Source organism: Liolophura sinensis, chromosome 5 (genome assembly GCF_032854445.1).
Source record: "Liolophura sinensis isolate JHLJ2023 chromosome 5, CUHK_Ljap_v2, whole genome shotgun sequence".
In the NCBI taxonomy this organism is placed as follows: Eukaryota; Metazoa; Mollusca; class Polyplacophora; order Chitonida; family Chitonidae; genus Liolophura; species Liolophura sinensis.
Genome location: NC_088299.1, coordinates 7,220,492 through 7,243,993, shown reverse-complemented (window position 1 = coordinate 7,243,993; position 23,502 = coordinate 7,220,492). Strand labels below are relative to the sequence as shown.

The window sequence follows — 23,502 nt, the reverse complement described above, 5'->3', positions numbered from 1 at the left end:
TCCTGTTTATTGGGCACGCCAGCGCGGTGCAATGACCCAGGAGCCTCCCACCAATGCAGTCGCTGTGAGTTCAAGTCCAGATCATGCTGGCTTCTTCAGCCGTGAGAAGGTGTGCCGCGGTATAAGTGAAATACAAATTTTCAGCCAATGTTCGATGGTTGAACAGCGAAGTCACCTCTTTGTGACAACTTTTACTCTGTATCCATTGTCATCTAAGTTGGAGAGCTGCCGCATTGTATCTGAACTTGATCCATTGAAGACTGGGGAGTGTGATAATGCTTTCTAGTGCAGGAAAGTTTTTGAACTTTTTGAGACGACTTCTGCATTTGACGTATAGAGTGACGTCCATGACGACGTTATAAGCCTATTTCTCTGTTGAATCGGAGAGTTCTGTTGTTGTTGTAACGGTGTTTTCATGTTTGTCTGAATGGAAGGTAGGACGATATCCAAGGGGGAGAAGTTCCTGTACTAAAAGTAAGACTCTAAAAATTTGCCACTGAAATTGACTTTTTTGGCATTGGGTTTTACAGATGGTGGAGTATTTTATTCAGAGGGTATCTTCGTCACGGTTCGTCGCACCTCGTGAGGTCTGCAGCCTGTGAATTCCATCTAGTCCGATGTGTCGGAGCATTTCGAGGAAATGACCGTGGGCCTATATACAGGCCGTCGGTTTTACGCAGGCATGAGATTTTTTTTTTTTTGCTCTTATGGGTATCTCTTCGCACTGTTTAACAGCTTGATACAAATTGCTCGTATTTCCAGTAATTTGGACAGGGTAACATGACCGACTCGTTAAATTCGAGCAGACTCAATTTTTTTTTTTTTTGGGAAATGTGAACATTTATTAGTTTGGGATACAAACATGGCCGAACACAAACCATTGCACTGCTCCGATTTACCGAAATTAGGTTCAGTATTACAGTTCTGTTCTCGCCGGTGTCATAAGAATTTTCAATTCAGCCACTACGTAACTGTACATTTATCTTCACACCATGAATCTAGGTCTAAAAATCTAACAATGGCAAAACGTAATGTTTTGCAGCTGATGGCCACAGATCCGTTGGACCTACCGTTTATTTACAACTAGTCAATGTTACGGATCGGTGCGCCAGTGCATCGTTCGATCAGTTGACCCGCATTCTTGCGGCTAATACATTGTAACCCTGTAATTGCACTGCACAAGAACCAGACCCCCTTTTTTGGATGAATTCATCCTTTTTCACACAATTATTGTTATTTTTTTTTTTTTTTTTTGGAAATATATTTTGGATCAATGTTATAGGACTGCTAAAAATGTATATAGGCCTAGCTCCATGCCTGTGACTGATGATATGACATCTTTCTTTGGGATACAAACATTGCGGAACACTGATGACTGATAACTTCTTTCTTTGGGATACAAACATTGCCGAACACTGATGACTGATAACTTCTTTCTTTGGGATACAAACATTGCGGAACACTGATGACTGATAACTTCTTTCTTTGGGATACAAACATTGCCGAACACTGATGACTGATAACTTCTTTCTTTGGGATACAAACATTGCGGAACACTGATGACTGATAACTTCTTTCTTTGGGATACAAACATTGCGGAACACTGATGACTGATAACTTCTTTCTTTGGGATACAAACATTGCGGAACACTGATGACTGATAACTTCTTTCTTTGGGATACAAACATTGCGGAACACTGATGACTGATAACTTCTTTCTTTGGGATACAAACATTGCCGAACACTGATGACTGGTGATATATTTCGAGAGAATATCCACACAATCGACTTTATCGGAAAATATAATCTCTTTGCCAACTTTAGTACCCTACAACTGGTGCGGATACTTTTCCTAATCCGGTAGTTCTGCGGATCCAGTCGAGGTGCGCGGAAATCCGGGTGTAAACTGACGGCCGCCCTCTGCAGTAATCATCTCCCCAGGAGACAACGCCGGCCACGTGCCACCATCCGTCCTTGACACATGACAACGGACTACCCGAGTCCCCCTGCGATTAGAGGATTGTCGCATTTAGGGTTTATTGTTGACTAACCAGGTTTAAATACGAATTGCACAACAAGTTTCACTTAAGATTCGATTCATTTCTTTGATTCTTGACAAGCGCCATCTTTGTTTTATAGCCAAGCGATAGAGATCCGAAATTCTACTCAAACATACCTTGGCTAGAGAAGATGGACAGACGCCATACTGAAAAATTTTCACTTCATATTGCGACGGCGTGTCAGGCTTGGAGCGTGGTTGGTTTAGTTTGTGTGGTTTAAGATAATCCAGTCAAATGAGAAAAATAAACGAGAGGAAAATTTATACATTAGTTGATCTATTCAATAACGAAAAGTCGGTTTCAAAGTCTATAGATTCACCCTTAATCGTCTTGATATTCCAACATTCGTTCTGTGGACGTGATCGAATTTTCATGCATTTCATTCCGTACCAACCGTTAAAACCTAGGCCTATTGATGCTTGAGGTACCTCCGTGGCCGAAGTGGTTAGGGGGTAAGCGCGCCACAATGACCCAGAGGCCTCTCGCCATTGCAGGCGCTGTGAGTTCAAGTCCAGCTCATGCTGACATGGGAAGGTCTGTGAGCAACTTGCGGATGGTTTCCCGCGGTTTCCTCTCACCGTAATTATTGCTGGCCGCCATAGTATAAGTGAACTATTCTTCAGTGCGGCGTAAAACACCGATGAAATAAATAAATTTTCTTACCTACAGAATGTATCTACGTATGCTTCGGGTTTAACGTCGTACTTAACAATTTTTTTTTCAGTAATATGACGACTTGGACAACTTTAGGTTTATGTACATTGGCCTATATGCTGTGTCTTCTTGTGACGGCGGGTCCATGCCGCCAAAGAGCTGGTAAACCCTCATACTTACTGAACACGCCGACACGTTTCCCCCTCCGGCACAAAGCTGTCGTCCAGACACACGCCCACCGTAATCACGTGAGCACGCGGCTGTCGTGTGAACCGTCATCTTCACTTCCTGCAGTTTACTGGGATCATTTCCTGCAAAACGTTATTAATATTCAAATCCATATGTATTACTGAATTTACTCAAAAGTTGTCCAAAGAGATGTTTAGAGTTTTTAAGAATCCACGTACTAAAGTTGGCACCTGAACTTTCTGCACATGCACAAGACTAACTTTTTCATAAATGACTGCACTCCTTAATAAATTCATTAAGAGAGATAACACGAGTTTAGTGGTACAGCTTCTGGATCACGCAATAAAGCAAACTTTCTTTGAGAATTTATGCATTTTTGAAATGCAGTAAAGCTGTGATATATCGGTGTGACAGGGAGGTAAACTACTTGTATTGAGAAAGAATTGTTTTTTTTTTTTCAACATTCAACATAATATCCTATAGAATCTTTGTGTTGAATTAATAGAATATGTGTGTTATATTTAACAGAATAATCTTCTGTAATACATTCTAGCATCCCTCAGATAACAGACTTTCTGTTGATTTATTTATATATTTGATTGGTGTTTTACGCCATACTCAAGAATATTTCACTTATACGACGGCGGTCAGCATTATGGTGGGTGGAAACCCACGACCATCCGCAGGTTGCTGTCAGACCTTCCCACGTATGCCCGGAGAGGAAGCCAGCATGAGGTGGGCTTGAACTCACAGCGGCCGCATTGGTGAGAGGCTACTGGGTCATTACGCTGCACTAGCGCGCTAACCGACTGAGCCACGGAGGCCCCGACTTTCTGTTGTAGTTAACAGATTAATTTTTTTCAGTGTAGATACACATAGCCTATAGAACTACAATGTGCCCGACTCCTCCAGTACAGTATGAATATTTATTTATTTATTTTATTGGTGTTTTACGCCGTACTCAGGAAAATTTCACTTATACGACGGCGGCCAGCATTACGGTGGGAGCACCTTATGAATACACGGGACCTCAGACTGACCAACAGTACTTTTGGAGTAGTTAATACCCACAATATACAGTACCCTTTTCAGTTTTACCTCTAGCTGGTCTATCCATACAGTCATCTTTGTTATACAAGACCCAGACAGACACTGATGTACAGTTCGTTGATGTACAGTACGGTACACATCGTAAAGTTACAACTGACAGAATTTTTCCGTATCGTTACCTCTTAAATACAAAATCCCATATAGTTAGCACTCTTATACAACATCACATATAGTTACAACCTATATATACAGCAGCACATCTAGTTACCACTGAAATACAGTATCCCATACAGTTACCACTGATACACATTACAAGTAAAGTTACAACTAAATATACAGCACCTCAATATATATAGCCATCAGTGATCGCTTCTATACCGTACAACCAAAATAGTTAACACTGATATACCATATAGATCCTTTAATTTCCATTAATACACACAGTGACCCATATACATGTACTTTAATTACCACTCATCTACGACATCATGCCGTTACAGCCAACAAAAAACAGCGCATACAGTTGCCACTGACATGCGATGACTTTTATTTAGTTACCACGATTACATATAGCTCATATAGCCCCCCACTACAGTCTATTTCTTTCAGAGTCGCCTATATTCAGCTCTCTGTAATATCAGTCAAACTCGCTACCAAAATTGCCTTTAGTCAGTGACACGCAACAACACAAGTTCTACACCTGTATTATGTATATGTTGGAAGTCTATATTATCGCAAAGAAAATGTAATTAGAACGCCTTTTTTAATGCATAATGTAAAAGTCCATAGGCTCGGTTTCCATGACAAGAGCCCATTGCCTCGGGTGACGTCATAATTATTCAAAGACCAGTGGCATACTGGATATTGGGTAGAGTTCAACATGCTTTGACGGAGAACGGCACCAGGGCTATTGGGCACCAGTTACCAAAACTGGTATCGACTTAACTGTAAACCCTGTTACTGACACTAGCATTGTTGAGATTGTTTAAACATTTTAGTATGATATAACATGAATACATGAATTTTATTTTATCTCTTGTGGTATATGATCTCACGGCGGTATAGATTTAAGGATAAGAGTTAGGAAATTAAACCCCTGTATTCTATTCGCAGAGACAGTAGTGTAGGCTGTGTCACTGGGTGGAGTTTGTTCTAACCGCTTGTTGGTACAGCCATTGTAAAACAAATCACTGTTCACGCTCATTGTCCAGCATGCAACATGCTTTTGAATAATTATGACGTCAGCCGAGGTAATGAGCTCTTGATGACGAAACTAGGTCTATGGACTTCAAAATCATGAATTAGAAAAAAGTATTCTATCTTCATTTTCTTTGTAATAATATGGACGTTCAACATATTAATGTATAGAGCTTGGGGCGTTACGTGTCATTCGCTGAAGACAACTTTGGTAGTGAATATGACTGATTTTACACACAGCTGAATATGGGCGATTCTCTGAAAGAAATAGACACATTATCCCATCTAGTTATCAATTAGATACAGTGCACCACAAAGTTAATTACCGTCGGTTTTGCCCCAACCAGTACCCCAACAGTCGCCGCCCGCAAACTGATCCACCATCCCGGGACCAGGCAGACAAATGGGAGTCACCCCAGGGATATCTGCTATTGGGTAAGCTAATTCCAGCAACGCTATGTCATTATCGTTTTCCACATCGCTTCCATCGTCTTTATCGAATAGTGGATGCTGAAAGACAAAAGGGGATAATCAGTCAGTGCAAAATGGAATATATACATGTATATGCCATTTGAGGTTCCAAAGAAAGCCCTTAAAACTGCGGGCTTTTGCAGTTTTAGATCTATGCCTCAAAAATTCATATACAAGTCGTTGGGCCTCCGCGGCTCAGTTGGTTTGCGCGCTAGCGCAGCGTAAGGACCAAGGAGCATCTCACCAATGCGGTCGCTGTGAGTTCAAGACCAGTTCATGCTGGCTTCCTCTTCAGCCGTTGGTGGGATGGTCTGCCAGCAACCTGCGGATACCCGGTTTCCTCCCACCATAAGATTGGCCGCCGTCGTAATAGTGAAATATTCTTGAGTACGGCGTAAAACCCCAATCAAATAAATAAATAAATCATATACCAGCGGTCAACTAAAATGGACATTCCGGGTCAATGATCGTAAGGCCATTTTCAAAAGGGTAGATGGCTGTAAAATAAGAATACCAGAAGCACTCGTTTGAGAGACAAAAGTCTCGTTCTTAAAAAGATCAAATTTGCTGTGCCGGTGTCCCTTCAATAATACGAGAGTAATAATAAGCTCTTCCTCGTGGGTACATGTAACCTCTGGGTTCCTCAAGGCTTCACACTGGAACCACTTCATGCTCGATCTGCCTAAATGTGTGACGTCTTCGCAACTGTCTGTGTACGATGATGACATCAAATCATTTAAAACTAATAGAGAATAAGAAAAAAACGTAACAGTGCAATGACCCAGAAGATCGTTGCTTTGTGAGGAAATTGTCTTTCTCTATCAACGCATGGCGGGAAGATTGTCCTCTGCTTTCAACATGTCCTGGTCATCAGCGGTTGGTTTGACTCAAGAGCCTCTCACAAATGCGGTCGCTGTGCGTTCGTCCAGCTACTAGTGGTTTCCTCTCCGGTCCTTCCGTTGGAAGGACTGGCAGCAACCGGTGGATGGTCGAGGGTCCCCACCCCTGGCTATGCCCGATTTCCTTCCACCGTAATGCTGAGCGCCTTGGTATATGTCAAACGTTCATGATTACGGCGTAAAACACCAATCAAATACATGAATCAAGTCATTATTACTTGTGGGAAGAGTGTTTTCTCTTTCATGACATTATTACTTGTGGGAAGAGTGTTTTCCCTTTCTTGGCATTATTACTAGTGCATGGAGAGTAAATATGCCTTCTTCTTTCAATACAAATGGACGTAAAGCTTAAAGACAGCAAATTAAGCAGTGGTGAAAGTATTATAACTGGTACAGTGTTACATTGGCAACTGAGTTTGCCATTCTCTTAAAGGCTTTAATATAAATATGAGGAAATCGTCATCAAGACCCTAAAGTTACCCATACCTTAATTATCCGTTTCACAAAGTAGTCCCTTTCTGATCCACTGATTGACTGTCTGTCCAGTTCCCCAACCCTGAGCAGCAGTCCCCAACTTCCAAACGCTGTGGCACTACATTGGAAAAACTGTCATGCTGAATTAGATCGCAACTTTGGATATATGAACACTTGGAATCAAAGCGAAACTGATATACATATTTGGATTATCGACAACTTACATACTAGCATGGTACACGACCTGGATACATGCACCTTTCCAGCATCACTGAAAACTGTTCGCTGCATGCTTCTTTTACATGATTCCGTTCTAATTTCATTCTTTATAGTACAAATTTCATAGTTCTTTGGTGATCTGTGTTGAACGTTGTTTTGGGAAGTAGTCTTGCGATAACTGACCGAAAACGTCCTTTTTGGTTGACGGCGGGTATACGAATGTCTGTTTCGGCGCCTAGATGTCTCTACATCTAGGTGGAGGTCATTTTGTCACCCGACTAGAAGGTATAGACGAGGGCTCCTCGCTTGCTCAGACAGTTGTAATAAAGCACTAAAGTTCGCTGCAGCTATCACGCTCCCGGCCACTGAGGTTGCGTGTTCGCATCAAACTCTCGCTATTTCTGTTGCGGCTGCAAATCTTGAGGTTTGTCAGAAACAGATGGCGAAGGGCAGTTTCAGACACGCCTGTTTCCCCCATCCATAAACCTGGCCGCCTATAGACATGTACAAGTGAACAATTCTTCAGTATATATATGACTTTAAACGTGACATAATCTCAGGATTTATGCGTTGAAACAGGCATTCGTATACCAGGCCAAATCAGTATTCAAATTGTGTACCATGCTAGAATAGCAGTTGTCGATAACAAAATATGTATCTCAGTTTGCGCTTTAACTGCAACAGTTCATATATCCCACTTGGCGATCTAATTCAACACGATGAATATACAGCCCCCTAGCCCAGGGTTAAGCGGAATAAGACACAATCATGAAGCAGAGCGGCAGAGATTCTCTTTACTTACAAGAGAATAATACTCACTGTAAAACTTAAGAAACTTGGCGTGAAGGCGTTTGATGGGAACGTTCAAGGCCCTCGGCCCTGTAAATCACAACGTCATAAGTTTGATGCAGATGTTGCGGCCTAATCTGTTACTCTCAGTAATTTTTACATTCCTGCGCTTTTAATCTTCGTGGAGTATTATGTTCGTTTAAGACTAGTTGTCTTTCGCCTTGCAATGCGGATTGCAAGTTTCTGTGTCACAGGTGGAAACGTTCATCGGTAAATTGCCAAAGGTCGGTGGTTTAGGAAAAAACCCTGTTTTCCTCCACCCATAAAGTTATGACGGCATTCGTAGACTGGTGGCTAAATATAAATATATAGGTAAAAAGCAAACTTACGTCCTAACACAGTGCCCAGCAGTAATAGCCCAAGTCGATGAAATGAGCACTGCCCCGCACCCGTGATTACCCTTATACAGTATCTCCCCCATCCAGGGCCATCGTCCTTTGGTAGCTGGGTGACCATGCAGAATTCGGGGAGACGCTTCCATGTGACCGAGTGCAGACTTGTGATGATCAAAGCGGCTGTTGGAAGAAGATTTGATGTGCTCATTGAAGGCCCCATTCCCAGTACTTGATCTCTTGGGATCGATTTGTTCAAGGAGTGAGCTCAAGGGTCTGCTGTCCTGAAAAACGTCTTTGATTTTCCCAGACTCTTCGATCGCCTTTGACGGCTGAGGATTAACAAATTGTGCAGAGGAACTCTTGACTTTCAAATGTAGGCGGTGTCCACAGGCCTGGGGCACTCCGAGTGGAAAAATAAAGACAATTTATTTATTTATTTATATATTTATTTATTTATTTATTTGGTACGCCTCAAGACTCAAGAATATTTCGCTTATACGATGACGGCCAGCATTATGGTGGGAGGAAACCGGGCAAGACAATGCCATTGGTAAAGTCATAGTTTAGACTGAACATTTCGTTCTTTAAGCTACACTTTGCATATAACAAAGGAGAATTTTAGTTTTAGTATTACATAATTTCAATGTTGCTCATCACAATGTTCAAATAAATATGTAGGCTAAAGTCTCTAAATGCTGAACTTAGTAATTTGTATTAAAAGCTAACCAAAAACACAACAGTCCATCTGTCATCAAATTTACACAAAAGCTTTTTATCTGGGTAAGAATACTATCCGTAGCTTTAGTAATTTCATGAAATATGAATCCCTTGGAAGTGGGTTTTCAGTATAGTAATCCATGCGTTCATTACTTAGCATGCTGTCTTCCTGAATGGTTCTGTCGTAGATGTCCAGTATTGTTAAGGAAATATTTTATGACGAGCAACTTACAGTATAACCACTGTGTGAGCCTTTTGACATTGGTAATGCTGTCGTAATATTCAAACTAATGCCATGTCAAATTCTGTTGAGTAATCTGAAATTGGTGACGTTCTTTAATGCTGCAAATATTGACAAACCACTTACCCGTTGGGTAATCTTCCTTTGGCAAAGCAGTGGCAATGCATTAGTAATGTTTTCAATAATTTTTAACCTGCCAAATATCTGATGAGTTATCTGATATTGGTAATGCATGGGTAATCTGACATTGGTAATAGCTGCTTTTATGTAGCCAATTATAACTTGAGTATCTATAATATAGTATCTATGATAGTGACCTGTTGTAACGTTGTCGACTGTGACCGGCCATATATATATTTCAGCTAATCGCAAAATGACTACCGTAATTCATCGACCCTTTCGATCACCCCAATTGAACCCAGCTGCTCTCGAGATCCAGCAATTTGCCACTTTTACATAGTATGATCGAATCTCGAAACGGAGCCGTACTGGTGGGTTGGGTGATTGCTTTCTCGCCTCGATCAATGGCTAAACAAACATCGTCACGGTACCGAGATGCTTGACGGGAGTGAAAGTAGTCCGGTGGGTGACCTTTTGCCCTTTGTCCCGCTGTCGTGATGCTGTCAGTAATGGAAAGCTAAATACCAGTGGGATATTCAGACATTGCCAAATCAGTAATGCAGTCCATACCATTTGGGTGTTCCCATATCGATAAGGCTGTCGTGACGTTGTCAATAATACATCCACCATTGTCGTAATAAAATACGTTAAACTTTCCACACATCGCCATGTGGTTTTGTCCAGAATATGGTCGGTTTGTTGAGGGTTGTCCACCACATGTCGAAGTTTGAAGAATGTCAGATTCCCATCCTCGCTGCGGAGTAATAAACACCTTGAACAAAACAATCAGATTGAAACTTAATAGTGGAAAGTGGTCAAAGTTTCCTCAGGTTTAGTCACAAGAACATGTACGTGAAGCCTCAGACAGGAGGCATCAGCAGTAGGCGGGTATGACGGGAGTTGGTCGTCTTGTTGCGTTGTTTCCTCACGTGAAGCTATCAGAGTTATCACACATAACATATATTTACATTGAAGATTTAGTATATTATTACTTCAATATTAATTCAGTTTAGGCTTTAGTATCTAATTAGCCAATCAACAGAAACTTGCCTTAAATTCGAACCAGCCTTGATCCGTCTCAGAACAATCCATATCGACGTCCATCATCCAGAAATGTGATCCGAAATGGTTAAGATCGGTATATCCAAAACCACTGTCTACTAGCACTGGTCCTCCCTTTCTGGATAATGTAAAATTTGAATATCGCCTGATAAATGCGATTCTTACGTAAGGGAGGTATTGAAAATTTACGTCATTGCTGTAACAAAAGTAACAACCAGTTTTTGAAAAGAATATCACCGCATTTATTAATTTGGTCGTGGTTCCACAGAGACAATGTCTGCTTTATTTGCAATTGGACTCATTCTACCACAGCTTTCTTTAACTATCACTTTATAGTTGATCATTAATACAAAAATGTCTTATATGACTACATGTACAAAAAGGTAAGAAAAGAGATGACCACGTAAAAATTTGCAACTGTGGTCTTCTACACTTTTAGGCTGATTTAATTCAATATTGATGGAGGACAGTGATAAAGGCGGCAGCACAGCGTGATGACCCAGGAGCCTCTCATCAATGCGGTCGCTGTGAGTTCAAGTCCAGCTCTTGCTGGCTTCCTCTTCGGTCGTAAGTGGGACGGTCTGCCAGCAACCTGCGGATGGACGTGGGTTTCCCCCAGGCTCTGCCCGGTTTCCTCCCACCATAATGCTGGCCGCCGTCGTATAAATGAAATATTCTCGAGTACAGGGTAAAACACCAATCAAATAAATAAATAAATAAAGGCTGCAATTAAAAATAGAACCGTTTTTATCTGAACCATACACATTTCGGAGTGCCTTCCGGCGTCATGGGTTCACCAACAACGTTTCTGTGGCTAATAAAGGTGAATTAGAAAATGCTGAACATAAGTATCTTTCGACTGGAAACACGCTTTTGCTTTTTTAATAGAAGCAATGTCAACTACATTTAAGCAAACCAGATCATCCTTTCTTGACACACATTTTACAGTTTGTCGCCATATTAACTCTTGTGAAATTTTGGAAAGGGTAAAGATTACGAATGGACACCATATGGGATTCCACAATGTGTGAAGATGTATACATGTGTATGTATGAATTTACTCTGAAGTGGTCCAGATAAGAGGTGTTCCGCTGGCCGAAACGCCCCCATACTCTCCTTGTCCAGGTTCAGTACCATGCCAATCAATGTAATTGTCCCCAATTGACCAATGATAAAACGAGCTTGAATGAGGGATGACGTTAGCCAATCGGTGCTTAACAGGAATGGCGCATGCGTCTTTGGATACGTCGAGCGAACACGCAGCTCTCCTACCTACGGAGGTAGAATAAATGGTTTAGTTCATGAAATATCCATTCACCGGGAGTTGTAGATTTTACACAATCTACAAAAAGATCTGCAATATATTTACCATGCAAGGATAAAGTTTACAGTTTAACAGAATAAATTTAGTCAACGCAATGGCATGAAGCCAATGAGTAATTATATTTCTTATATTATAAAGCAAGGTCAAGGTTACAACGTCATCAGTATTTCAGCAAATTGTTATTTGGCCTGTTTTGAATTCCCGGCAAGTTACATTCTTCGAAAGATCAACTGTTGACAATTAAATGGATGTCTATTGTACCCTTTCATATTAAAGGCAGTAAAAAAGGGAAAGTGAATAAATTCCCAACGAAAAGCTGATAGCAATATTCGAAGTCAAATTCCCAACAAACTGGATGTTAAAAAACTACCGGTAATGTCAAAGCTACCATTATATGTGTTAATTTGGGCGTCGAAAAAAATATTTTGCCTCAAAATCTCAAAATCTATTTCAAGAAAAAAAGTTGAACACAAACCACCGAATAGCTAAGAAAGTATATAAAGTATAGAATAAGAACAAAAGCAGTTAACCTTTTCCACTGATGATGGAAAGACGGAATGAATGCTCTATACGCTCCGAGAAAGTATATGAAGTAAGACATAAGGGCGGATTCATACAAATAAGGGCGGATTCAGGCAAAGAAACGCTATCAACCATTTCCACTGATGACAGAAAGACGGAAGGAATGCTTTATAAGCTCCAAGAAAGTATATATGAAGTAATAAATAAGGGAGGAGTCATGAAGTCAGGAATTTTCCACTCCTGACGGAAATTCGCAAAGAGCGCTATACAGGCGAATGAATTAAGTTAGTATCCAAAACATGTATCGTGCTAGTTCATAAGTTGATCGTTTTGAAGCCACAAATGAAGACGTTTTATCTCCTCTGCCTTAGAATGCCACTTCCACACCACGCTCAGAAGCAAGGTGATAACTTCTGTAAATCTATGTGTCGTACCATTTAATCGAATACCAATTATCAACCGTATAATGGTCTTTCTAGTGCAATAAGGTTCAACACGTTCAGCTGAAACCAGAAAAAAGTTCAACACAAACCAACATATTTCAGTTAAAACCAAAAACGTTCAGCTCAGTGAAACCAAAAACGTTAAACTGAAACCAAAAACGTTGAGCTGCAACCAAAAACGTCCTGCAGAATGTATTCAAAGTGTCATATATTATGACGAGAAGCCATACAGTTACTCACAGATGCCGGAAAGAACCCCAAAAAGGAGTGTAAAACATTCACAGTTATCCTTTGATTTTCTGTACAGCTTTGCAAATATTTCGGGACTACCAGTAAATACGTTCCAGGTCAATAATCGCAAGGTCAGTTCCCAAAACGACGTATAACACAAACCACCAAAGAACCAAGCAAGTATATAAATTAAGAAATTGGGACGGAATCATGAAAAGAGAAGCAGTCAACAGTTTTCAATGATGTTGGAAAGACACAAGATATGTTTTAGGCATGGAGGTATATATGGATATCTATATATACCTCCATGGTTCTAGACGACTGAGTGAAATCAGTATTCAAATTTGTAACCTTTGTACATAACAGGCTAAAGTTGTGTACCACTCTATTCATTGTTACATTTATGATGACGACTTACGGGCAAACCTTGAAAGTTCACGTTGTACTCATGTATATCAATACAACAATGGTCATCCTGGTTTGGCCTGAGTTGTCAAAAAGGTTTCCCATTCAGCAGAAATTTGATCAGGTCGGGCTCCGGTAATGTAAGAGCCTTTAGGTGCTTTTCCAGAATGCTATGCTATGCTATGCTATGCTATGCTATGCTATGCTACGCTGCGCTGCGCTACACAACACTACACTACACTACACTACACTACACTACAATACATTACACTACAGCAACCTTGGTATGTCAAGTGAACCAATGTTATGTAAACGCAGATGTTAATTTCCAAGGATATCTGGCAAGCTACACATGGGAATGAAACTTTAAAGGCCATTTCTAAACCTATTAATCTGTCTACGGTTGTGTGACAGGAAGCATATTCTCGGTGACCCATAAATATTCAATGGAGCAACCCTTCAAAATTTCAAGACCAACTTACGGCTTACCTCCACGAAGAAACACATTCTCTCCTAGTAGAGTTTCAACACGTATAAACACAACCGTTCTTTGAAATGACACAGAAGACACAAAGTGTTTTAACTTGAAACATATTAAAATTAGACCACAGAAGACCATCTGTTTCTCCATATCTGGCCTCATGACCTTCTAAATGTATCTACTATCCCTGCAAATATGTACCAAAAATACATGACCCAATGTCTATGTTAACGTTCTATCTACGTTGAGGGGGGCTTAGTTGATTTGCGCGCTAGCACAGCGTAATGACACAGTAGGCTTTCACCAATGTGGTGGCTGTTAGTTCAAGTCCAGCGCCTGCTGGCTTCATCTCCGGCCGCACGTGGGAAGGTCTCTCAGCAACCTGCGGATGGTCGTCGGTTCCCTCCGGGCTATGCCCGGTTTCCTCTCACCATAATGCTGGCCGCTGTCGTATAAGTGAAATATTCTCGAGCACGGCGTAAAACACCAATCAAATAAATAAATAAATCTACGTTGAGCGATTATATATTCAAGGCGTGGACAGCTTTCCTGGCTGCACTTTGGACAACTTATGAGCAAGCAATCCTGATTTCATTCTTTCGCCTAAAGCAATCTTTGCGTCTTTCAAACATTACTGTTGACTGCTTGACTGACTGCTGAATCCGTCTTAATTTCGCACTGTACAGTAGATGAGTATAAATACACAAGGAAAAAGTAAACCCTTGATCATTGTGTCTTTCGTCTACAAGCGCACATGACACAGGTTTTGCGTTCTTATCTTTCATTTCGCTGGGCTTCAGTTATATATATATACACATGGTATATCATATACAAATGGTTCCCACAATAATCCACATGTACATACGAAGTAATGATACGAAAACAAATCAAATACTTTTCAGTTTAAACACATTGTCTGGAGAATATGTATAGTAACAGTGCATATAGCGGCACGTGGACCAAACAAAAGCCTCTGTTACACATGAATTGACTACGAATGCTATGTGGGAACGAGGAGTGAGATGTGCATGACGCCATTTCAACCAATACTTTCTCCAGGCAGATTGTATCTATGTACTTCTTCACATTTGCGTTTTCTTCATTATACTGATACAAAATATTCGCACGTTGCTGGAGAGAAAGACAGCATAAGCAGGGCTAGAACTTACAGCGGCCGCAGTGATGAGATGCTCCTGAGCCGAAGGTTTTCATGACACCTCTCGGAAGGTGTTGGAGGCCCTAGCTGTCAATTATTTTCCTAAAAAACTTTAACGGAAAAAAACATAAGTTAATACGTTTGTCAGGCACTACCGAGGTGCGGTGGTATCCTTCGGGATCTGTCCGGATTTCTTCGCTCACAAGCGTGACTACAGTGATAACACTATAAAACTGGTCTCATTTAAAGATTACAAAAAGTTATTCAATCTGATAAATAAGGGGTTTTGTGGCATTGAACCCGTGAACTGTATATACTTTATTACTGAATCTATTTTGTTACGTTACTTGCATTTTTTTTGCTCAGCCTCGTAAAGCATTAAATCATAATTGCAAATGCTGGAATAATTTATTCTTTCCTTAGTAAGTGTATAGTGGATGAGTGCTGCAGTGTATGTACACGGCAACAGCGCTGAAAATCTAAATACAGTTATAGGTCCACGACGCCTTTTTACCATAGGTCATACCCGCCTCTGGTGAAGAATTCAAATTGTTACCATGGCTGACGGCTACTTCACGCAATATTCAAGAATGTTTCGCTTATATAGCCATATAGCCATATAACGTTCTTCAATCAACTTTTGTTCTTTTCATTCGAAAATTTAGAAAAAAATTGCTGCGACTTTTAAATGACATGGTACAGTAAGGAGGGGAATCGGAAAGAGTATAAGATGTGATAAGAAAGTGCTAAATTCAAAACCAAAGCACGATTCTGTACTTTTCCAAAGAGAAGTACAAAACTTGATCGAAGCGACCCTAAATGTTTCAAGGTCATAGAGATGCTTGAACAATACTCAACCGTCAGAATTGCTCTCCCAGTCAATCTGGTTGAAATAGGGCACTGTGTTTTTAATTTACTATATGAAAATTGACGTTAACATTGAAAATATTTTTGCTGAAACTTTAACGTATGTTTTTCCGCTTACTGTCAAATTTTCGTCGTGGTTAACGTTTGTCTTCATATGTAAAACATACGTTTGTCTTCATATGTAAAACATACGTTTGTCTTCATATGTAAAACATACGTTTGTCTTCATATGTAAAACCTTATAACGTGATCAGTTTTGCCATATTTTGGCAAGTTTAAAATTTGTATTCCTGTGGATGTGAGTTGATAAAGCGACGGTACAGTGTTGCGTCGGGTCCTTTGCGCTCCTGTATGCCAAGCTTTCTACGACCAGTTGAGTTGAGTTGAGTCGTGTCCAAAGCTCTCGTGTATGCCAAGCTCACTGCGACCAGATGAGTTGAGTTTAGTTGCGTCCTAAGCTATCATGAATGCCGAGCTCCCAACAACCACTTGAGTTGAGTGGCGTCCTAAGCGACCACTTGAGTTGAGTTTAGTTGTGTCCTAACCGATCATATATGCGGAGCTTAACACAACAGATTTGCATGCATGTCGAGCCCCCAACAACCACTTGAGTTGAGTCGAGTCCTTACTCTCGTGTATGCCAAACTCCCTGCGACCAGATGAGTTGAGTCGCGATCTAAGATCTCATGTATGCCGAGCTCTCTGCGACCACTTGAGTTGAGTTTAGTCGTGTCCTAACCGATCATATATGCGGAGCTTAACACGACAGATTTCCATGCATGCCGAGCTCCCAACAACCACTTGAGTTGAGTCGCAATCTTAGCTCTCGTGTATGCCAAACTCTCTGCGACCAGATGAGTTGAGTCGCGTCCTAAGATCTCATGTATGCCGAGCTCTCTGCGACCACTTGAGTTGAGTTTAGTCTTCTCCTAAGCTCTCATGAATGCCGAGCTCCCAACAACCACTTGAGTTGAGTCGCGCCCTAAGCTCTCATGTATGCCGAACTCCCTACGACCACTCGAGTTGAGTTTAGTCGTGTCCTAAACGATCATGTATGCGGAGCTTAACACGGTAGATTTCCGTCAGATGATCCTAACACACTGCCCTAATTTGAAGACAATCACCATCGAAGACTAGTAGTGATTGTACGATTACAGTGGGATATAACTGAACAAGGGACACATTTTCTACCTGATTCCTCAGGTATGTCTGGAATGTGTGCGCGGTAGATTTGTGTTTTTGTTGCTGTACATTAGATTAACGCCAAACGATCTCATATCAAAGGAATTAGTATGCACCGGGCTACCTATGCATGTATAATACATTTAGGTCATATTCTTATTTTCGTTTTAAATTAGAAACGACTAGAATATAATTAAAGACGTCCAGCATAGAGAGTAAAACCAGAGCAGCGACGACAGCGTGAGAGCGGGTAAATGGTCACACCGGTGAAATATCCCCTATTGTAATTACATGGGTAGTAACAATTTACACCATGACTTAAAAAGACATACCGGATGTCATGTTACCAGTTTAATGGGAATATATATTCGTGAACAAAAACGGCACATCCCCCTGTCATGACATTTGCTGATGTACGTGGGAAAGAAACAACATATATATATATATATATATATATATATATATATATATATATATATATATATATATATATATATATATATATATATATATATATATCGCAGGAAATAGATAAGACAAGGCGTGTTAGGTAAAATTATAAAGTCAGATCTTTCTAACTCTAGCCGTTCATGAACCATCCAGACTGGTTTGTGAATTAACAATTTAGCTGTGGTTATACAGGGCAGTCAGAACATATAATGGACATATATGCTAAGTGCTTCCCTTAAATCAAAGCCACGCGTGAATTGTAATTTATTTATTTAATTGGTGTTTCACTTATACGACGGTGGCCAGCATTGTGGTGGCAGGAAATCCCTGCCATACCTGACCCAGCCTGTGAGAAGAAGCCATAAAAATCTTGATATCTTCACATACGCTGACCGTCAAAATCTGGGCCTTTCTATGCCGGCAGCTGGGAGGGGTGTCGGGCAGCGACAAGAGAACGTTACTCGCAGCCTCATCACCACCTGTCTCCTTGTGTCCTCTGACCCAGAATTTCAAACTTTCTTCATTAAAACTCATATCTACCAAAAGCTTAGACAATTTCCATCATTTTGATAGCAACCATGCACCTGTACACCAAAATGGCAGGCTGGCAACGAAAAAAGACTTTACACCCTAAAATACCCAGAATTACATTCCCGATAAACGGAAGTGCTAATAGGGTGCTGTTCCTGGAGTGTAACAGTCACTGGTACATTGCCCTATATTACCCTACAAGTTCAGCGAAATTACCAAAAATTACCGTCACCAAAAAGTGAAAGATTGGCATATGCTTTTCATAGCAAGTAGATTAAAAACTTGATTTTGTAAAATTTAATGCTGTTTTTTAGTGTTTTTGTCAAAAGAGAGATTTAGAGCAAAACTAGTTCAAACTTAATGACATTACCAGTAAACATTTTAGTTAGTTAGCCATATAGACAGCCGTGGAAGCCAGCAACAGACGAGCCAAAAAACTACACAGTATAAGAATGACAGACGTAAGTTATGCTACGATAGCCCTATACAACACCGCATATAACAACGGTCGTAAAAACTATTTTTAAAAGCATAATCCTCACTAAGTAATTCCATCTCGTTTGGAAGATAAATGTAAGCTGGCGAAATCTAAGTATTGACCGGTAGCTTCCTTTCTCAACTGACGATCGCGGGCCTCCTGTAGTATGCGCACTGGTAAAACTTTACTGCATTTTATAAAAATAAAATACCGGTATATAAAATAAACCCTTGGCGTGCAGAAAAAAGATCTGAATTAAATTAAATTTTCGTTATATCATATATTTACTTGTATTTTAAAACTCAAATGTCATCAGTAAGTTATAAGTGAATTAGTCATAACAGCATTTTCACAAAAGTAGCACTTTCAAGTATCGGTCAAGGTTTTACCAAGACTGTCCAGGACCAAACTTGGATGATTTATATTCTATGTGAAATATGTGAGGATCTACGTAAAATATGTGAGGAGCTACGTGAAATATGTGTGGAGCTACGCGAAATATCTGAGGAGCTATGTGAAATGTCTGAGGAGCTATGTGAAATATCTGAGGAGCTACGTGAAATATGTGAGGAGCTATGTGAAATATCTGAGGGGCTACGTGAAATATCTGAGGAGCTACGAGAAATATGTGAGGAGCTATGTGAAATATCTGAGGAGCTACGTGAAATATCTGAGGAGATATGTGAAATATCTGACGAGCTATGTGAAATATTTAAGGAGCTATGTGAAATATCTGAGGAGCTACGTGAAATATCTGAGAAGCTACGTTAAATATCCGAGGAGCCACGTCAAATATCTGAGGAGGTACTAAATGAATCTGCATGCAAAATTTGATCAAAATCTTGAATCAATCATGCCGTTATTGCACGGGGACCAATGATTAATCATCTTTTCCAAAATCGTTAAATATACAGAACTTAGGTACGAAGCCGACTGGCTTTCAAATTTTTCTGAAATATCATAAAATGAACCTGTACACCAAATTTTATCAAAATATGATAATATTTATATATATATATATATATATATATATATATATATATATATATATATATATATATATATATATATATATATATATGAGCATGCAATTGTTAAATCGAGACAAGCGAAAATCAATGCACGCAAAACTGGTTAATCGCGATCATATCAGTTGCCACGACAAAGTGAAATGTGATAAGTCAATGTAATAAGAAGTATCTGTGCCCCACATAATCGGCGAAGTTTGGTTCACGAAACCCATGACCATCGGCAGGTTACTGCAGACCTTCCCACGTATGGCCTGAGAGGAAGCCATCGTGAGCTGGACTTGAACTCACAACGACAGCTAACCCCACCAAAAATGCCCTCCTGTACAAATTGGTCAGTTTCTGGGTCAAATGAGGCTCCGTGTTTCAATTTACTGTATGAAGATCAACGTTAACCAGAAAAATATTTTCACTGAAACAGTTTTTTTTAAATTTTGGCAACTTAACATCCGTATTTCTTCCTAAGTCTTTGAGGAATCCTTCATAGTACAGTTAGAATCATACTGGTTCTATTTTTCTTTGTTTAGAAACTTGCTTTTGTGTGATAAAGATGTTGACCAACTTGTAATAAATAAGTATTATCAAGATTTAGAATCGATAATACTTAAATTATGCCTAAAGGAACATGTAGCATCAGCGCATGCTTACAGCTATATAAGTCCCATCCCATTTGTCAAAGGAGTAAAACAGAAATGAAAAAAGAAGTGCCCTTCACCAGCTGTCAGTCACAGCTAAATCCTGTTTAGCTTCTTGATGTGCACTGGGATAGATTCCCCGCCTTACCACACCAGGCCCTTTATGAACAATGCAGTAAACAAGAAAAAGACCAAAAAAGACGACACGTCAGTGCCACTGATCCATATCACTTTATCACTGAAAGACCTCTTTGTCATCATTGCTTAATCTTACCAGTTCATGAAAACGTAGGCCTAATGGTTGAGACAAATGTATTTCTGCCGTTAAAATAATGCAAGCTTCTCTCCAATGTGACGAATTATTGTTGTTTTTGTGGCACTGATTTGGTGAACTAAGCTTCGTTGCCTAATTTATCTTGTTACATTACTTGATTTTTTTTAAGTCAATGTCAATTGCATGATCTGCAGTTATATAAAGAGCAGACCCACTTACGTATGCCGCTCAGCACTGAATCATGATTGCAAAAGGTGCACTAACTATAAATAACGAAACAACTAACAGCTGGTATAGGAGATGAATGCTCTGTTATTCGTGGCCACTACTTAAGACAGGTGTTATCTGTTACCAGCCTAGATTTCACCTTATCGCAATGGTAGCCGATCACAAAATGTCGCTGATCTCCCTCGCTCTCATTACTGGAGCTGTCATCTTCCTGGCCAGACCCACCGAGGTAACAGCAGAGGACGAGGCTGTTGATCTACGTAAGTTAATGCATACGTTTTATGGTTTTGGCTACGATAATTTGGTGTAGAACCCCCTAAAATTTTATGAATAAATCTGAGTGATAAATTAAGTGCGTCGTTAATCACAAATTAATTAGGGTAAAATGCCTTTCTACTTTTATATTTATTATGTATTTTCTTCATCTATTCGTTCGATTGCATTGATAGCCCATGGAGTGAAGACCTGTTAAATATACTGTACAGTGTTAAAAATGCCACAAATATGTTGTTTACTTAAAAGAAATGGCCACATTTGGGAAAACTATGTCTCTGAAGGTAAAGCCGTATAAAATCTAAAAATATTTTTCTAGATTTTTTAGGTACCTTAATTCCGTAAGACAAATAAAAAGTTTAAAACCTCATCTTCGTGGATTTCATGGTTTATGAAAAAGACGAAACATAGAAACATGTGTTGTCAGAGATAACAGTGAGGTTGTCATTTACCAGGGATAAACATTTCTCTGTACGTAGTAAGACGACGAAAGGACTTCCTGTAAACTTACCACCGACTGTTTGTACTGCAATATCTTGGTTTGGTTGTCGGTCTTGGGAACAAGAGCATTCGTTCTCCAGACAGCCATTGTACTTTGCCTTAGAATTTATGAGTTGAAGCGGTATGAATTACAAAAGGTACAAACGTCATAAAGGCAAATGTACGAAGGCAAAGCCGTGTGTACAGCCATATAAGTATTCTTTGTGAAGTGATACAAACTCAGCTAATTACACTGTTCTATCAAATTATGTTTATGTCTATTATTACAGCGGATCGGAAAGTCTTCTTAAAGATTCCACCTGATGATGCTGACGGAGATGGTTTTTCAAACGGAGCATGCATCATGTGCAGAGATGGATATATTAGCTCATCACTATGCCAGGCACTTTGTCGGGGCTAATTTATTTCACCTGTCAATCAGCTCATCGACAAGAAGAATCAGAAAGAGCATAAGTTTTGTGGTATTCAGCATGAATGAAACACAATTACATCTGTAAAATGTTTTTTTGGACTATGCCTATCTTCGGATATGAAACTCAAATGTAAACTGGATGTGGAGGGCTTGGATTCTTATCAAAGAATCAAAGACACTGTGCACACTACGATTGCATGATGCAATAAACCCTTGAACTTTGGACGTAAAAAGTGGTCTGTTATTAGCTACAAATATCACACCGTTCTTAATTGTAGTGATACACTTGTATTTCCTAGTCCACGGCTATGACAGGGCATTGGCTGCACTTTCAGGGGCCGCTTGCACAAAGATCGCGATCGTAGTCTTAAGTCACAATACGTACACTAGTGCACTAAGGGATTGCAAGCCACGACAGTCCAGCTTACAATCAAAAATTACAGTCGGGTCGACCCAGTTGTAAATATTTACAATTTCCCCAATTGCACGCCTTAGGTAGACTAATTTTCGACTCGGTTTGCAACGATGTACAATTTAATTCTCTCAAAAATATGTTACCAGAATTATTTCCCGTGTTGTTGTTGTTAGCTTCTGAATTATTATTATGCAGAACGTTTTTGAAAATGAAGGCAAGAAGAGTTAGTGACTGGTGCTTTTTGTGTGATGACAACACATCATTTTGAGTAACTCTACACGTGTGACCTCTAATAAGTTGTATAATTAACATCACTGCATATTTTTTCCCTTAATTCTGTTTAAGCCATGGTGCAAGGGGCGGGGGGGGGGGGAGGGCTAATTTGCTACTGTTTAAGCATTTTCATGAAAAGTTGGAATAAAACTTTAACAGAGGTAAAATGGCAAGAAGCCGTCTTTTACCGGTTATGTGTGACCATTTGCCAGCTGTCACATTTGTCGTCGCTGCTCTGGTCTTACTCTCTATGCAGTACGTATCTAAGTACATTCTATTTATACAGACTACCGTTATGTACGAGTTAAATTTGGCGTAGGATTGCCATCGTAACTCTGGAAAATTACAATCACTTTACCATGCCTTAATTTGTGTAAGTGAGGTTACTTATTTTTACAATCCATTGTGACGTCAATTGTTTGGTTTACAACAGATTATAGCTACTATATCTGTATGAAAGCGGGCCCAGTACACTAACGTCACTTTGCTGACGCCGATCAGCCGTTGACCAATGAGCTCATTTCTAGTGAGAATACGGTTTTACAGTTAGGAGATTTGACATACACATAGAAGTTGCCTTAAAATGTCCACCAGTGATACGGTAGATTTCTGTCACGGAATCTCAACAAATTGTCCATATTCGAAAGCAATCATCAAAGTGTGGTGGTTTGTGTTGAACCTTGTCTTGGGAATTGGCCTAGCGATTATTTACCTGGAACGTCCATTTTGGTTTAAGACGAACGTCTGTTTCTACACATAGGTCAATTTATGTACTTTCTTAGTTCTTTGGTACTTTGAGTTGAACGTTTTTTTTGTTTTTGTTTATTTTGGAAATTAGCATTGTGATTATTGAACG

General features: G+C 39.9%; 1 protein-coding gene across 1 annotated transcript; it reads right to left on the bottom strand.

The window, feature by feature from the left end:
• Positions 1 to 1,339: 1,339 nt before the first annotated feature.
• LOC135466000 (chymotrypsinogen B-like) lies at positions 1,340 to 18,132 on the bottom strand. The gene is made up of 7 exons (XM_064743385.1): positions 17,935 to 18,132; positions 8,392 to 8,726; positions 7,007 to 7,112; positions 5,477 to 5,660; positions 2,821 to 3,025; positions 2,380 to 2,410; positions 1,340 to 2,006 (listed from the first exon to the last, which is right to left on the bottom strand). The coding sequence occupies exons 1-7, from the start codon at positions 18,130 to 18,132 to the stop codon at positions 1,821 to 1,823; spliced, it is 1,245 nt and encodes a 414-aa protein (XP_064599455.1). The 3' UTR covers positions 1,340 to 1,820.
• Positions 18,133 to 23,502: the final 5,370 nt, after the last annotated feature.

Bases quoted from the DNA above. Each gene is read 5' to 3' on its own strand.
- LOC135466000 (XM_064743385.1), bottom strand. From the start codon at position 18,132: ATGAGTTTTAATGAAGAAAGTTTGAAATTCTGGGTCAGAGGACACAAG. The intron at 5,661-7,006 runs GTATGGGTAACT...TTTGTCTTTCAG, and splicing joins TTGTGAAACGGATAATTAAG to CATCCACTATTCGATAAAGA. The intron at 3,026-5,476 runs GTAATTAACTTT...AACGTTTTGCAG, and splicing joins TGGTTGGGGCAAAACCGACG to GAAATGATCCCAGTAAACTG.